The sequence below is a fragment of the Paramacrobiotus metropolitanus genome, unplaced genomic scaffold (genome assembly GCF_019649055.1).
Source record: "Paramacrobiotus metropolitanus isolate TYO unplaced genomic scaffold, Prichtersi_v1.0 Parri_scaffold0000017, whole genome shotgun sequence".
Lineage (NCBI taxonomy): Eukaryota > Metazoa > Tardigrada > Eutardigrada > Parachela > Macrobiotidae > Paramacrobiotus > Paramacrobiotus metropolitanus.
The window spans coordinates 1,037,501-1,053,664 of NW_026570237.1; the positions used below are offsets into that span (position 1 = coordinate 1,037,501).

Below are 16,164 nucleotides of genomic sequence, written 5' to 3' on the forward strand. Positions count from 1 at the left end.
ATGCATTTTTTGACACACAAACCTTTAATAAGTATCATGTCATAAGTACAAACTTAGTACTAGAAAACATTTATAACAGAAACACTTCCTCAATGCTATCCTGATCGGGAATTGCATGCATTAGTTCTTAAAAAGACGCAACGAATTCTGTATTTGAAACTTAATTATAAAATAACATAATGTAATGTACAGCTACGAAACTTTCCACATCGACAACGCGTACGAAGGTTGTTCAATTACAGCCATTTACAGGTCGGCCACGCCAAGTTGTCACCCAGATTTAGATATTTTATTAGAAATTTCAGAGTGACTCTAGAATTTTTTATTTTTTACGTCATAACTAATTCTGTCCTGCATTATTTGAATACGAAAGTGACAACAAAAAAACGTTCTTCGCCAACAGGATATTCGGAGGTCTTCTGCTTCCCAATACTACCTGACCCGTAAACCGTGGTTAACTGGTTATTACCTTCCGTCAGTTCCGTGCACCAAAAATGTTTTTAAAAATCGAGTTGTTCCGTAGTCCATCGGCGACAAATTTGAAGAACAGCACATTCACTGGCCTTCAGGAACGTATTTTGCCCGGTTCTATTTCAGCCACTGAAAGGTCACAACGGCGCAATGGGATTTGGCACTGTTAAAATGGATGAGTTCGTCCTTTGTGCGGGTCCCATACAAGCGTGAAAAGTCAATTAATTTACCATCCAGGAGAAAATATGATTGATGAAATATGGGGCATCCACTTTTGCTATATACTGTCTAGGAGATGAATGCGGCTTACTCCATTCCAGCTCATCCTAGTGGGGCACGTCACTTTAATTTTCCATCGCTTTGTTGGTTTTTTAATTTTCCATCGCTTTGTTGGTTTTTTCTTCCTGTCGTCGGGGATTGACAACAAAGCAAAGGTGTAATGGATATCCCTTCTCTCGTTAAAATCTTATAGGGTAATATCCTTGCCTTACCTGTTTTAAAGATCATTCGACCTTTATAATTAAAAGATCCCAGCTGCCTATGAAAAATGTTTTCTCGCTCGTACCGTTGCGCTCTCTGGTTTTCCTGGAAGACCGGAAGCTGACAGTTCGCTATCGTCCTGAAATTGCGATCTTGGTCGACTTTGTTGCACATCACACTCTCAAGAGTTTGTAGCTTATTTTTAAGCAGTTTCGGGTTGGAAGGATTGAGTACAGGCAAAGTTACTGGAATTTTTCGGATGTGGGTGGGATTTCGGAAAACAGGGACATTTTGGGAACGTAATCGTTTTTGTGCAAGTTTAGAACTTCGCCCCTTTCGTTTTCATTTACGGTGAACAAACAGAGGTTTTTTTGCACACTGAAATGAATACCAGGCGCAGAAAGTGTTTCCCACTTTTTTGGTGGGCTAAGTATACCGATGGGAGAGCTACCCCTAATGTTTCACCTTCCGTTGTGACGTTGACGTCATCTCTGGAACTAACGCTCAGGCGCTAATTCCAATAGACGCAGAATTAAATCCTGAACAAAAAAACAGGCATCCAATCTTGAGCGGGGAAACATATCAGAATTTTTAAAATTGTTTAAAATTTTGGTGACAACTTGGCGTGGCCGACCTGTAATTTTAAGAATTAGTAACGATGAGGTTTCAAGCATGACACTAAATGCACGCCATATGGAGCGGCACGTTACGTAGTACACTGGCTTTAAATAAAATGATTGGACTGCAAGCTAGCTGCAAATACTGTATGTACCTACAAAGTACAAGTCTACAACACTGGCTATTCCTGACTTTAAGAAAGCGATCGAAGCGATGCCAAACAGTCTTTGCCATATTTTTGTAATACAGTTCATAATAATAAAAACAATAATTCGAGCAGTGAGTTAATGCATATCAACAGCAGAATTTATCATTTTTTGTATTGCATTAGCGTTAATTTGTCGTTTATGCGACAATTTGGTTAGGAAATTACAACAAGTACAGTACGGTTATTTCCGTCCCAGGTGTCAATGTACTGATCAGGATACCTACATTAATATCACACACTCTGTATATAACGGTAATACGATTCCGAAGTCAAAATTGCGCCTGGAATACCGATAACGACTGCACTGATCATTAGTGCCATTGCCCGTATATCTGTAGACTGTGCCGCCAGACGTGCAGTAACTATACCGTCTATACGTACGTAACACCACACTAACACACTTGAACGTAGTCAGTTATTTACTAACAAAAATGCTACACTGTGCGTATCGGTCAATTTTAAAACAAAACAATTTCAAGACTGCTTTATGATAGCGTTAACATCCCGATGTTCGGGGCCACTGTACAAACTGGGCACGCGACTTGTATATAAGTACTCGTACATGTTGTAGGCAATAATTTTAATTTCAGATTATTTACTGCAGACACTTATTATTGTTGCACGATGTCTTGTGTCAACTACCGGTACAAAAGTAGGGTGTTGACAGCGAATAAAATAGTAACTGTTGCGCGCACAAGACCGTGGTGTATGTACAGATAGTGTGTGGTCTCTTAACGCTTACATCTGTTCTGTTCATTTGGTTACAAATGCATATTTTTGGAGATTTGCATAATGTGGTGCATGCATGGAATTCTGTGGATGCGCTGGTTGCTGGCCGGCTCCAGCATGGCAGGGTCATCGATGTCCATGCCGACGGACTGATTATCGATTTTGAATCCCCACATCAGTGCTCGCAGTTTCTTGAGTCTGGGATGATTTCTGACAGCTCGGATAAACTCACTACGGAAAACGAGTGGAGCCGGAATCGCTGCAGTGATAATTGTAGGAAGACAGAAGTTGATGTCCTGCAAGTGCTTATGCGCTCTCGTTTTGGCCGCCCGTGGGTGTGGTATCCGGCGAAATTTTTACCGCTTCAGTGGAATTATGAGGCATCGGTATGCGGGTATGTTGAGGTACAGCTGGAAGATGCGACTGTTACGGAAATGTTGCCGTCTTGGCAGATCTTTCGGCGTCCAGCGGTGGATGACCTCGCGACGAGGAAGACTGGAAGAGGTCATTTTGTCATCAGAACGTGTGACCTGCCGAGCAGTTGCTCGTCTATGATAACGTCTGCTTTATCGGTCAATTTTAGAACATCACTACAAAGACAGTCCAATGTACATTGGATGTCGGTAACCGACGACAAACTGCTTTACCTTCAGCGCGCTGATAAAAGTTCCATTGAACCCGCTAATCTGGTACACTACTTATTTACGAACTATTCCCGATGTAAAAGGCTAAAAGCATCCGATACTAGTTTGGATGATTAAACAAAAATGTATAAAAAAATAAAATTCGTTTTGCTGTATCAGCTTCTACATGTATTACAACAGAAGCTTTCGCAAGTGCCTTAAAATGGCATAATAATTTATCAATGACCTTCAATAAGCTCTACTCAATTTAGGTGGAATGCTTCCAAAACAATGACAAATGGGAAATCAATGATGAATGCAAGCAGGTGACCTCTTCTAAGGAATGTCAAATACCGCATCAGTGGCATCACCATAACGCTGAAACAATGCACAGCGCCGACAAAATGGGTCTTCCGATAGAGCTGCTTACGGAGATTTTTCAGTCATTCGACAGTGTACATCGCAGCAGATGTCGGCGAACATGCTATCTATGGAACTCAATACTCTCGTCCCAGGCAAATTTTACCGACATTTGGATAGCCGGTAAAGACCATGCTTCGTCTAGCCTAAAAGGTCACGGGAAGAATGTGTATTCACTGGCCAACTCTCTTCCAAAACAACCTAATAACCGGATCAAAAGTGTGACCTTTACTGATGCACATTACAACGAAGATTGTACAGATATTGCGCTTATGAATCAGCTGATGCAGACAACAATTCCCAAGCTTCGAAGGATTGTTTTTCACCGCTGCGAGTTTGGGATGCGGCAATGCGTCAAGGGAGAGTTGCGGACATTGACATGTAGTTTTGCCGTGGATTGTGTGATTGTATGGAAAGATTGTCGCTTGTCGCATCCTGCTGGCCGTTTATACGCTGATTTTTCGTTGACATTCGAAAATACGAAGGATTCGAGGGTGACTGATATGGAATCCCGCTTGTGGGACTTGTTTAAAAAATCTCTGAAATTTGATTACCACGACGTCAGACTTCCGCTTGTTTTCATGTAAAGCGTTTCATTCTCCAGAACATCGCCGGTGCTATGATGCTCACAGATGCTGTAACAAATTTTGTTACTTGTACAGATACTTCTATGGATATTTCCCAGTTCGCTACGAAATAGAATTAGTGTGCATATAGATGTTAAAGTTGTCTGCGAATACTTCGACACCGCGTGATGAGCGTACCGACATTAAAATTTTTCCTTAAAGGCTTCAGCATTCGTAATCTGAAAACTGTATCTTTCCTGCACCGCAAACTGGATTTCCAGGCGCAGTCTTAATTAAAAAAAATCTTAAAGCTGCAATAGGTGTAGTTTGGAAATATGCAGCTAGATATCAATCAAGTTTGAAATTCACGGTTTCTTAAGGTTTTTGAGTTTGTTAATTATAAGCAGTAACACGCTTAAGTGTTAAACAGCGTTGTAGCATTACGCCAACCTGTGCCAGTGTTAAGTTTACTGAAATCGACTTATAAGCTGATCGCACAAACATTAAATTTTTTATGCGCTGCCCCTCACATAGTTCCGACAATAAGAACAGTAAACAAAAATTGAAGCCTAGAAAAAAAACCTAAAACACTCGTTTAACGGAAAAGATCGGTCCTTCAATCAAAAGGGGTTGAAATGAATGAAAATAAAACAAACAATCGCGGTTAAAATTAAAGGAATGTTAAAATGCATGGGTACTTTTTATGGCCAGATGCATCTCCAAAGCAGATGAACTAATAGCGAATTTGGATGAATTTATTCAGACCGAACGTCCTGTAGAACGGAGACGTGGTCCAGTGTTCACGAATGCCTCTATTCAATACGCTTTCCAGCTGGACCAACTTTAGCCGCCAGGCAAACACTGCCGTACGCGTACAGGTAATCCAGAGTGGCCTCATTCCCATAAGCAATGTATTCCGTTTTGACATGGTTGTACGGTGTCGCTTCGGTGATCCACTGAATATCGACGGAATACTTGACCTTTTCTCCCTTTGAAGCGTCCCGATGTCGGCGCGCTATGCCACTGCTATATGGAAGAATCAAGACCCCCTCCTTCTTCAGCATTTCCCGACCAGGTTGCTCCAGCTCATACTCATTCGAAAGGTCAACCACATGGTCAGTCAGCACTTGCAGCACGTTCGGTTTGTGGAATTTCTCTTTGCGCTTGCGTTTCTTCTCGGCATCTTCTTTCAAGTCAACGACATCCACGTTGTCATCCGAATCCAGATACCATGCATCATCGTCGTCGTCGTAGTGCTCCTCGGTCTCGGTCAACATTTTCGGCTGGATGGGCAGCGACAACTGCTGGCACACTCTCCCAATCAGCGCATCGCTGCCCTTCAGACATTCCATTAAACTGCACAACTGCGTCTCGGCGTTGACCGGGTATTCGTGCTGCAGACCGAAGCCGATCAGTCCGCCTTGCGGTAAAAACGTTGGATCCGCTAGCAACTGTTCCAGTCCGGTCTTGAAAGTCTGTTCGTGGTTGACGGCAATGTTGCGAGTGACAGTTTCGCCGAAGTACAGGTTGTAGGTCAGCGTGACGCGATATCCGGACTGCACGACGGCCACTTCGTGCTCCACGTCGCTGAAGAAGGCCACGTACCCGATCGACGGCTCTGCAGCAGCAGCCAACTCCTTGGCTGAATCAAAAGTCCATTCTTTTCCGCCGTGACGCAGCTTCAGTTCTCCGCCGGTGTGTTTCGTAGGGAACACGATCACCAGCGATCCGAACATGTTAGCGCCCCGTGGAGTGTCCTTGTGCGCTTTGAAAAAGCCACCGGCGCCTAAACAAGTAAGACATTTATATACAGAGTAGGTCACCCCGGTAAAAGTTTTCTATGAACCAGCGAAACCTCCACAGATATTTCGAAACTTGCACCACAAAACAAGTCGGAATATTCAGAGCACACAGGCACATCAAATTACTAAGAAAGTGTTGCAAAAACTAATATTTATTCAGGTAGGTCCTATTATTGGTTAGATTGCCCCACTATCACTCGAAACTACGAAACGAAAGTTATGTTCCACAGCTCCTGCTTTTACCTGATAAAACAGACTGAGGATACTGATATTGCGTATACTCGTACTGGTTAGTGCTTATCGTAGACGTTCAGCTTGTGAAGTTCACACTTGACAGGCCTGCCATAGTTGGTGCCATCCAGCAGATCATTCTTGATACGCGTCAAAATTCCCGCGCTGTCCAAGTCGAGTTTGCTGGCGAATGCCTCCCTGTCCATTTTGCCGTCTCATCGAAGACATCCTGCTGATTGATGCCAAATGTGGCCGCTGTGCAGGCACGCGCCAGAAGCTCCAGTTCAGCGTCGGATGCATTGTGCAGATACAGCTGTCTGAATCAAATACCAGCACAAAAGGTCACAATAATTAAAAGCTGCATGTAGAGACATGTTCAACTGGTTGCAGCATTCCTCACCGTGCAGCATCGCCTTTGCCGTAGAACAGCCCGAAATCGTCTACTGGAACGCGGCACACACCGAACGTAACGGGATCGCGATCCAAAAGGCAGGTTTTCAGAGACTGGATGATGACAGACTGCGAAGTTAAGGAAGTCATGTTCTCTCTCACGCCTGTATCAGAGCTGTTGGGAGCACCGATGACTTCGTCTGCGTGCGCGGGATTTTTGGCTGGAAAAACAAAGCAACTCCAGAATTTCGTCCAGCGTCTGAAAAAGCTACCGGCACACTACAGTCTCTTTCTACTTAAAAACTGCCTCAGCATTCCCAAAGTTTTATACGGGCTGCGGACTTCACGTAGTTATGAACACCCGGAACTGCTGAAAGAATACGACCAAATGTTGCGGTTGGGGGTGGAGCAGCTGGTTAACGTAAAAATTTCTGAAGCTCAGTGGACGCAGATATCTCTTCCAGTACGGCGTGGGGGTTTGGGAACGCGACGCATCGAGACATTAGCTGTTTGTGCCTATTTGGCATCGGTGTACTCTGTGCAACCCATCGTTTCCGAATTTTATCAGCCAACTGAAGAGTGTCTGACGAAAACAGCTCAGGAAACCTGGGTACGGCTGACAGAAGGTGAGATTCCGGTAGAATCTCTTCGGAAGTTTTAGTTTGCATGGGACAGCCCAGTGATTGAGCGAGATATTTCCATGCTGATGTCCTGTAATGAAGGCAATGACCGCGCCAGGGCGGTCTTGCTGGCTGCCTTAAACAAAGACTCTGGAGCATGGTTAAATGCCTTGCCTGCGCCATGTTTGGGCACCTTCCTGAAGGACGATGATGTCAGAATCGGTGTAGCCTTGCGATTTGGATTACCGGTAGTGGTGGCACACAATTGCATCGCGTGCGGTACGCAAGTTGAAACCAATGGTCACCATGGGCTATCATGCAACAAATCAACCAAAGGACGATGGGCGCGGCATAAAGAAATGAACAGCATCGCCAAGAATTGTTGCGAAATCGCTGGTTTTCCTTGTCAGCTGGAACCGAATGGACTATCCAGCACAGACGGGAAAAGACCTGACGGAATGACGCTGATACCAGTTCGCCAAGGCAGACCGCTTGTTTGGGATGTAACAAGCTGGTGTACTGTTGCGGATTCCCACGTCACCGCAAGCTCGAAGAAATCCGGAAGTGTGTCCCAACTGGCGGAAAATTCCAAGCGCCGCACATATTCTTTTTTGGAATACGGTTACCTCTTTTATCCCCTGGTTATTGAGACACTGGGAGTTTTTGGCCCTGCCTTCAGTGAAATGCTGCATTTCATGGGCCGCAAGATTCGTGACATAACGGGCGAAGCGCGTTCTACTGCTTTTCTCAAGCAGCGTTTTAGTTTAGCAGTTGTTAAAGGAAATGCTACGGCTGTTTTGAGTACACTGCCTTTTAATCCGAGAGAGGATAAGGATTTTGGTTTTTTTTTAATGTTTAATTTTTAACTATCAAGTAGTGTACCAGCGCTTGCATTTATTGCTATTTGGGTGGCTATTGCCAATAAATCATTACAAGTACTAGTAACTGAACGAAATGCAATTTTTTTAACGATGTCGATAGCAGATGAGTGCAGATTTGATTTCTGAAAACTACTGATGCACATTAATCCAAAACTCAAATACCAAGAAAAAAGGTTACTCCGTAGCTCTAAACTGTGAAATCTGCAGACTGGAGATCGGCTATTTACGGTACAATAGCTAGTGCAGTAGCAAAGCCGAACTGGTTCAAACAGGCTTAAAAGGGCAAGCTAAATGATGGTCAGACATGCTGCACAAACTCCGGCAGAACAGGCAACCGGCTACCTGGAAAGGCTGACGTGTAGTGAGAATAGGCAACGTAAGTAATGCTTTACGTATCACGTATGTAACCAATTTTACTATTCTTTATGTAATTTATTATTGCTTTGTTTTTATGCGTGTGTGCTGTAAAAGTGCTTTGTGGTTTACACATATATTTTACTGCACATCGTATGCGCGGTGAGAGTCTGCAGTACATACTCGTAGTACTGTAAAGTGTAAAAAAAGCAAAAAAGCGGTTTTTTACGGTGTTGTTTTAATTAACATTTAATGGCAACAGAGTACAGCAAAATAAATTCCGTTTTTCACTTTACTGTTAAGCTGTAGGCTGGTACTACGTTTAACTGTCACTATAAATATGCCGGTTCCGAATAATCCCTGCAGAATGGCCGTTGATGACTGCACCGGGCTCTTGCGTAATACACACGCATATCCATACTTTACTGCATTGTGCAGTGGCAAGTGCAGATCCAGAAGTGCTGGCAGAAATCTTGGGCTGTAGCGGAGAGTGTGTGCTATACGAATGAGTAAGCAAGTTAATGGTTGCAAAAAATATGTCCATGGCGTTATGAGATAACGGACAAATTATCCACATTTTATAGCCACAATTCTTCGATGAGCACATGGCGTGCGCTGAATGTTCATGATCTCGGCAGTGTTCAGTGTTCCCCACATGCAGAGCAGACACCGATAAAAAACACTTGTTACACGATGCATGCTCATCGCACATATCGATTTTGCCGTTTTCATCTGTCTACATTAATTTTATCATCTTGGTCTTATAAACGAATGCAGGTACGGAGGTACCCTTGAAATTGCGTTTTGCAGTTTTAAATAATTAATTTTTACAATATAGTACATCGTGCTACATCTTAATACGTGACTGGAAGTTGATTCAGTTGATTGAGGTTTTGGCAAAAAACCGGTCAAAACTGTCTGCAATGGTTTCCCTGAAAATCCAGTTAATTATCGCACTTGTGACCATCGACCAGGTCGTTCGGTTTTCCCTTGGTGTTGACTATGACGAGAACGATGTCGTTATTCCTGCAGGTGCGACTACTGTAGCAATAGTGAGAACGAAGCCGGTAAATCCCTAACTGTTACGATGTTGATCTTCAGTTGCAGTAACTTGGATTTCTACGTTAAAAAATTACAATAAATCGAATAAAACGATGCATATAATGATTGTACTATTCGGAAGCAATTTTTTCCTGAAGTAATTTTATCTACTTTTAGTCCTCGCATTATTATGCAGTCTTTGCAGTTCTTCTTTGAATAGACGCGTTGTACAGTACGCGATTGTCTGCTTATACGTTTTATGTGCTTTTAAAGTTTGATCTGGACTCAGCCCATTGTACATCGAAGTACAACTAGGGTTGTGCTATAATTTATTTGTTTAATTATTATGTAATGTATCTGTACAGATATATGTACTTTGTAATTTGTATACTATATGTGTTGCAGATGTATTTTCCGATTCCGCCGCAGCATCTGAACACGGGGATGACGAGCAGGCATTTCCGGTTCTGTGGCCCAACAGACTGGCCATTCCCTATGACATCAGTGATGACTTTAGTAAGTCCCAGAACGGCCCATTATACACAGCATTCTTGTAAATTGTTATGGTGTCATTATAGATACCGAGCAGAGAATGAAAATTCAAACAGCGCTCAGAATAATGGAACGGCAAACCAAAGGATGTGTCATGTTCCAGAAGATACGGTCTGCTGAAAATGACACTGACTTCATCTTTTTTAAACGGGGACAAGAGTAAGGTCAAGATATAAGCTGAATCATACCTTTAAGCAAAAGGAGCATGCAAGATAAGCCGAAAAGGAGCAGTTTTCATTAGTGGGTTATTACTGCTCTCGTTTTCTCACTAAATCTTGTCTAATCATAAGTGTCAAGCTGCGAGAAACAAAAGAACAGCTAAATGAAGAACGTTGATTGATTATTTTAAGTGGAGAGGGTACATTTTTGCTATTTATTTTTGCGTACAGTGAAGCTGTTTATTTTTACTTATACAGTTATACGTAATACGAGTATACAAAAAAATTAGTTACACTGCACATATATTTTACCGTATGACCTTTATCCAATTTGGTAACATATTTTTAGAGTGTTCTTACAATTTGTCATGCTCGTTTTTTGCCGTGCTTACAGATGCCACTCTTACATCGGAATGGTAGGAGGACGCCAAGATATCTCCCTTGCCGATGAATGTTTGGAAAAGTCAGCGGTCATCCTCCACGAGGTCATGCATGCACTAGGCTTCAACCATGAGCATGCGCGTTTCGACCGCGATCAGCACATCATTCTGCACGAATCCAGGATATTAGAGAATGAAACGTACAATTTTTACGCTTCTCCGGCATCGTTTTACCACGGCACGAAGTACGACTACGATTCCATTATGCACTATCCGGCTACCACTTTCAGCAAGAACAGCACATCACCGGTTATTATTCCACGACGGGGATTAATTGTCCGCATTGGTATGGGACAGAATCTGCGCTTAAGCCCCGGAGATATCGCTAAAATACAGACGGCCTACAAATGTCCTGTCTATGTCACTGAAAAGGTCAACGCGTCAACGGTAGTGGAGACCGAAGCGTTTCCGCTGTTCTCTTCGGAACCGATGACCTCAGCGGAATGTCTGTCGCAGATAAACGACAACTGCTCGGCAACAATCGTGTTTTTGCTGGGAATGATGGGATGCATGAATTACAGTGCGCTGGAAATACGTTGTAATGCGGATACCAATATTAGCGTGCTGGAAGGTATGGCGGTGAAAATGGCGGCAGGACCGTTGCGGCCGGTTATGATTGAAGCGAGAGGCAGACAGTTGGAATCAAATTCTTTTTCACCAGTGCGGAAAATAGTAATTAGACTACGATTGATGAACTGTACGAATGAACGTATAACCGGCAGAATAGCCGAACTGAATTTTGTCAATCTGCTGCATTTGGAAGCATACGAGTGCCAAGATTTGGTAATCCGTCGGATGGATTTTATGAATTCAACCAAACTCCGTATAATCATCTTATACAGCACAACCATAAAGCACCTGGAAAGAGACTCATTTGCCGATTTACCGAATTTGAGAATCTTGACCTTAGAAGCCCTGTGGAGCGGTCAGCAATATGAATACGGGAATTTCGCTCCGTCGATGCGCAGTTTCCTGCGCAATTTGCACTGCAATTGCGAATATGCCTGGTACCGAGCGTGGTGGCACAGCAATAGACAGTTGAAACTGCGAGTTGAATACGGCGAATTGTACGCGCTGGAGGGTAATGTGGAAAGTCCAGCTTATGTAAGAAAGGACATCTACCATCCTGTTGACTGCGCTGCGGATCCCTTTCCGCTTGGGATATCGTGGGTTAATTATGAAAATCAAATCGAGTATTCGATTAACGAACCGAAATGCAATCCGGAGGCGCTGACCTTTGAATTACCAATGACTACTATCCGGTTGCACGTGGTCAGCGGTGGTAGCAAAACTGCTACTTCTACCGCAGGACCCACAACAGCTTTAGTATGCGCTGTCTTTTTATTTTTTAATTTAAATGTCCATATTTTTTGACCTGTTGATAATATGTGAAAACCGCGAATGCGGCAACCATATCCAATAAAACCGTTCTGATATCACATTGATAGAGAATGAAGTATTAAGTATGAAGTATTCGTATTGTTGATATTCCCGTACTCATATTGTTGAGTGAAGTTAAAGGCAGGGTTCGGAAAACCCGCATACGCACATAATCAGCACTCTGTGTCTATTGTTAGGTGCATTTTGAAATAAGGTTTGCAATTTACTTCTTCGTTCTAATCGATTCGCTGATTGTTTACAAAGAATGATGAGAAGCTCATTATTATTATAATAACAGTTGCAACGCAAAAGCAAACTCCAACATTGTTTTAATTTGACAACGCAATTTTCATACAGTGCCGGTTGAAGTTTCTGTCCTTCACCGAAAGGTGATCGATAAAACTGAGTGCGTTGACAATTTAGTTCGTAACTTTCACTCGATAAATTCCAAACTCTGATCGCCGTATCCGTACTTATCTTTGTGCGTATTGAACAGCTTCTCCAGTTCAGCCATGTAGGTTTCATGCAGCGCGGTGATTTTCTCTAAGCTTGGATCTTCGTCCTTCTCCACAACAATTGGCTTACCGACTGCAAATTAAAGTGCTCATAAAGGTCACTGCAATCTTATCGTCTGTCGGTACATTATGTGTTAAAGATTCTTGAAACTTTTTCAACATTGAACGAAAGTTCCAATTTTCCAACGTATTATTGTATATACAAATACAAAGTATAGTAACAGCTAATTCAAGGAAAGTGTATTTTGCTGGTCGTACCGACGGTAGTGATTGGATGCCGGTAAGGAACAAATCCAAAAGTGTAATTAAAGATTCCTCGGCCCGACACCATGATGGGGGCGTAGCCAGCCACTTTCTGCACGTAGCGCTGCAGTTTGCGCACTCTCGATCCAGGATCATTTTTCACCAGGAGCCGGAAAATGTCGTTTTCTCCGAAAGAAAAAGCCGGGACCAAATGAGCTCTGCAAGTATCATATATAGTTGAAATACAGCCTTAGTTTTCGTAAGGTTTCATAAATTTTTTAAATTTTCATAGGTTTTTAGTTTCCTTAAAAGGTTTGTTTGGTTCTCAGCTTTTCTTAAGTTGCATAAATTTTTAAGACTCTTAGATGTTTTAGGGTTTCTTAAGGTTAGTTGGGCTATTTCTAAGATATTACGTTTAATTAGGTTTCTCAAGGTTTCTTAGATTTTTGACGTGTCGGGGAGCCGTGTATGATAAAAGTCAAATACGTAACTGTGTAACTCCCGTAGCTTACCCGTGCTTCAGCGCCATCTTCGCAAACCCTTTCCGCCCTTTTAAAACTAGCGTTGTCTTGCGCGGATTGGCGTCCATCGATTCCTTCGCTCCCCCGATCAAAATCACTATCGCGTTGCCCTTCTTGCGGAAGATGTAGTTAATGCTCTCCTTGCTGACGTCGCACAATCCGCAAGCACTAATAAACTCGCGGTAAAACGGCAAGAAATGCAGTAATTTCAGCGTGAGCACGGTAAACTTGACCCCGGGAAACACGTGGCTGACATTATTGGCTTCATTGGTGAAGTTAGTGGTGCCGGCGCCCATGACCCCGTGCGGATGGTACCCCACAATATAGTTCTGCCCAGGATCCAGTTCCGCTGTCTTCACTAATGAGATGGGGAAGAAATCCCGCAGGTACGTGTGCAACTTCCAGCGCCGCACCCATTCGAAGCGGCGCCCGCCCCGGCTGCAGGTTTCGTAGTCGTATAACAACCACACCGCGTACAGGAAGGTGATCCAGTAGTATTTGGTGTGCAGGAGGTACGCTAGGAAGAAGAGACCGCTGACGCCGCCGAAGAAGAAGGTCATCACCGCCATGAAGGCCGCTAGTGTCTGCAGACGTCGCTGTAGATATAAAAGCGTCCGATTTACTAATATGCAAACTACGTAAAGCGTAAAACCTCTTTAATACGAACCTGTAAAGGGATGTTTAGCGGCGCCCATTCTATTCCACCAACTTTTTTCCTAAAACCCCAGAACCGGTTTATACCAGTACAGATTCTACGCTAATACTGATTGCCAAATTACCCAGACATGGTGCCTGATTAAGCGTAATTTGTAATTTGGTGGTGCACCCACAGTTAACCCATAAATTTTCTTGCACGGTAGCCGATTCCGTCGAGACACTTTTCTAATGAAGTCCCACAAAACGTACAATCTAGAAGGCTAAGCTTTGTAAGTAACCGCAAGAAAACAGAAGAACGGATTCACGGAATATCAGTTAAGTATCGCAAGGCGCTGAACTTCTTCGCCGACTGACAGCTGCAGAACAACTTACGGTTGATTGAGCTCAATGTCAGCTTTTGTGCCTGGAAGAATAACCAGAATAACTACCGGTATGTATTATCACTGCCTTACTATTACTATCGTGTGTTAGATACATAGAAAGATAAATTTGCCATGCTGCGGCGACGAATCGACCGACATCTCGCCAGGGTAGCAACAGTAAGATAAGAGATGGCAAAGACGCGATAAGTATGTTTCAACATACGACTATATCTATCTTGCTAGATGCAGTAGTGTGGTATGGTTTTGTGCCTGACTACCTGGTCATGCGTCAGCCGGACTATGGTCGCCACTCTTCACCGATGCGGTTAAGTAATGCAGCGTTTTGTCCGCATTACTCTATTACGCTTACTTGTTCCAAAGCGCTTCTTGCTGCAAAGTTTGTTTGAAAGTTTGAAACTGTTTCAAACCCTCTGACTTTGGTCGCAGTCGCAGCAAATATTAGGACTATGACGGAAGATTCGTTGCACCATTGTTATATAATTCTCTTTTGACATACCATTCGTGTGCGTAGTCGGGATTCGCCGGATATTTTATGTCACGTGGGTATTAGCTGACAAGTCATCCATACAGTCTACGAGTAGTAGATACATACTAAATAGACATAATTACAGTATCACTCTTACTGCACAGTACAATTATTATAGTAACCTTAAACGGTTACGAAAGTTCAGGTCGAAGTTGTGATGTGTTTTCGTCGCCTCAGCCTACGTATTTCTACTCACCGGAGGACTGCTGGTTGCGGTATCGCACTTTAACAAAGCGTGCGATAGCTATCGTTGCAATGGATACAGCGAAATTCTGGTTGCGGACGAATATTTATGCAGACGAATAGCATTTACTGCGCTTCTTTACAGAAGTACCGCGAGCACAAGGAAGCACAGTTCTTTACACAAGCACCGCAAGATCTTTTAATAAGCGAAAGCACCAAGATGTTCTAGTTGCAGGTATAACGAAGTGAGCGTTACGTTTGTTTCTTTCTTTGTTTGCTTGATAGTTTGACTTCTGCATTAAGCAGGCGTTGTGAATTGTCTCACTCGACTGGCGGTCTGTTAACGAAGTCACGTATGCAAGTCTAGGAAAAGTTTTCGACAATGAATGAATTCTGATAGTATTATTGAGCTCCCGTTTCCTGCTAGCAAAATCAATGCCAACGCCAATTTGCCTTGGTGTACACTGTACAGATACATAAATAAGTGGCAGCTGATTAATGAGAGTTTTTGCTTTGACTGGTCATGAAGCACCACGATCAAATACTCGTTCACCGCTTTCCAAAATTACATTTCGCTGTAGTCCCACAAGCATCATGATCCATGTAAGAAAACAAATAAAAAACGCATAGAAAAATGATAATGTCTGGTGAAAGTTATCGACAGGAATATCTGTGAAGAAATAATGAATACTTGTTAGATACACCGATTGACATGAGCGCGAATACGAAAAAGTCACACAGTTCTACCAGATGATGTGCAATATACGGACTTCCAAACGGCAACCACGGATTGGATGATCAACGATTCAACTGATAAAACGCGATGCGATGTGCTAAAATTTGCAATACTGGAGAAACAACCTCTGACTTTAGTCTTTAGTAATCTTCTTTTTCTTCGTGATACTGCCCAAAGGGCACCGGCGCCATGGAATGAGCGGCCACCGGCATACCCGGTCCGCTGTGGACAATGGACAGGTTCTGCCGACTGATGCGCGCCGCCAGCGAACTGAGGACAATGAAGACAAAGGCCAAGAGCATGGCCATGGCCACGCCCACCGTTATGCCCATGATGCGGGCGTTGCGCTTCTCCGTCTCATTGTCGTGGTTGTCCTCGGGGATGTAGGAGAACATTACGGTCTCGGGGATGAAGTGCCGGGTGGCGTGCCGCGATC

At 43.3% G+C, this 16,164-nt stretch overlaps 4 protein-coding genes across 4 annotated transcripts; 2 read left to right on the forward strand and 2 right to left on the reverse strand.

The window, feature by feature from the left end:
* Nucleotides 1-2,403: 2,403 nt before the first annotated feature.
* Nucleotides 2,404-4,308, forward strand: LOC129585616 (uncharacterized). The gene is made up of 2 exons (XM_055478366.1): nt 2,404-3,195; nt 3,402-4,308. Exons 1-2 carry the CDS (start codon nt 2,545-2,547, stop codon nt 4,134-4,136), a joined length of 1,386 nt encoding a protein of 461 aa, XP_055334341.1. The 5' UTR covers nt 2,404-2,544; the 3' UTR covers nt 4,137-4,308.
* Nucleotides 4,309-4,927: 619 nt separating this feature from the next.
* Nucleotides 4,928-6,688, reverse strand: LOC129585543 (uncharacterized). Its single transcript, XM_055478258.1, has 3 exons — nt 6,549-6,688; nt 6,360-6,465; nt 4,928-5,953 (listed from the first exon to the last, which is right to left on the reverse strand). Exons 1-3 carry the CDS (start codon nt 6,686-6,688, stop codon nt 4,928-4,930), a joined length of 1,272 nt encoding a protein of 423 aa, XP_055334233.1.
* Nucleotides 6,689-9,140: 2,452 nt separating this feature from the next.
* LOC129585544 (uncharacterized) lies at nt 9,141-12,357 on the forward strand. The gene is made up of 5 exons (XM_055478260.1): nt 9,141-9,425; nt 9,840-9,950; nt 10,013-10,145; nt 10,539-11,856; nt 12,322-12,357. The coding sequence occupies exons 1-5, from the start codon at nt 9,317-9,319 to the stop codon at nt 12,355-12,357; spliced, it is 1,707 nt and encodes a 568-aa protein (XP_055334235.1). The 5' UTR covers nt 9,141-9,316.
* LOC129585605 (2-acylglycerol O-acyltransferase 2-A-like) lies at nt 12,175-14,317 on the reverse strand. Its single transcript, XM_055478352.1, has 5 exons — nt 14,023-14,317; nt 13,911-13,959; nt 13,235-13,839; nt 12,738-12,940; nt 12,175-12,552 (listed from the first exon to the last, which is right to left on the reverse strand). The coding sequence occupies exons 1-5, from the start codon at nt 14,028-14,030 to the stop codon at nt 12,398-12,400; spliced, it is 1,020 nt and encodes a 339-aa protein (XP_055334327.1). The 5' UTR covers nt 14,031-14,317; the 3' UTR covers nt 12,175-12,397.
* Nucleotides 14,318-16,164: the final 1,847 nt, after the last annotated feature.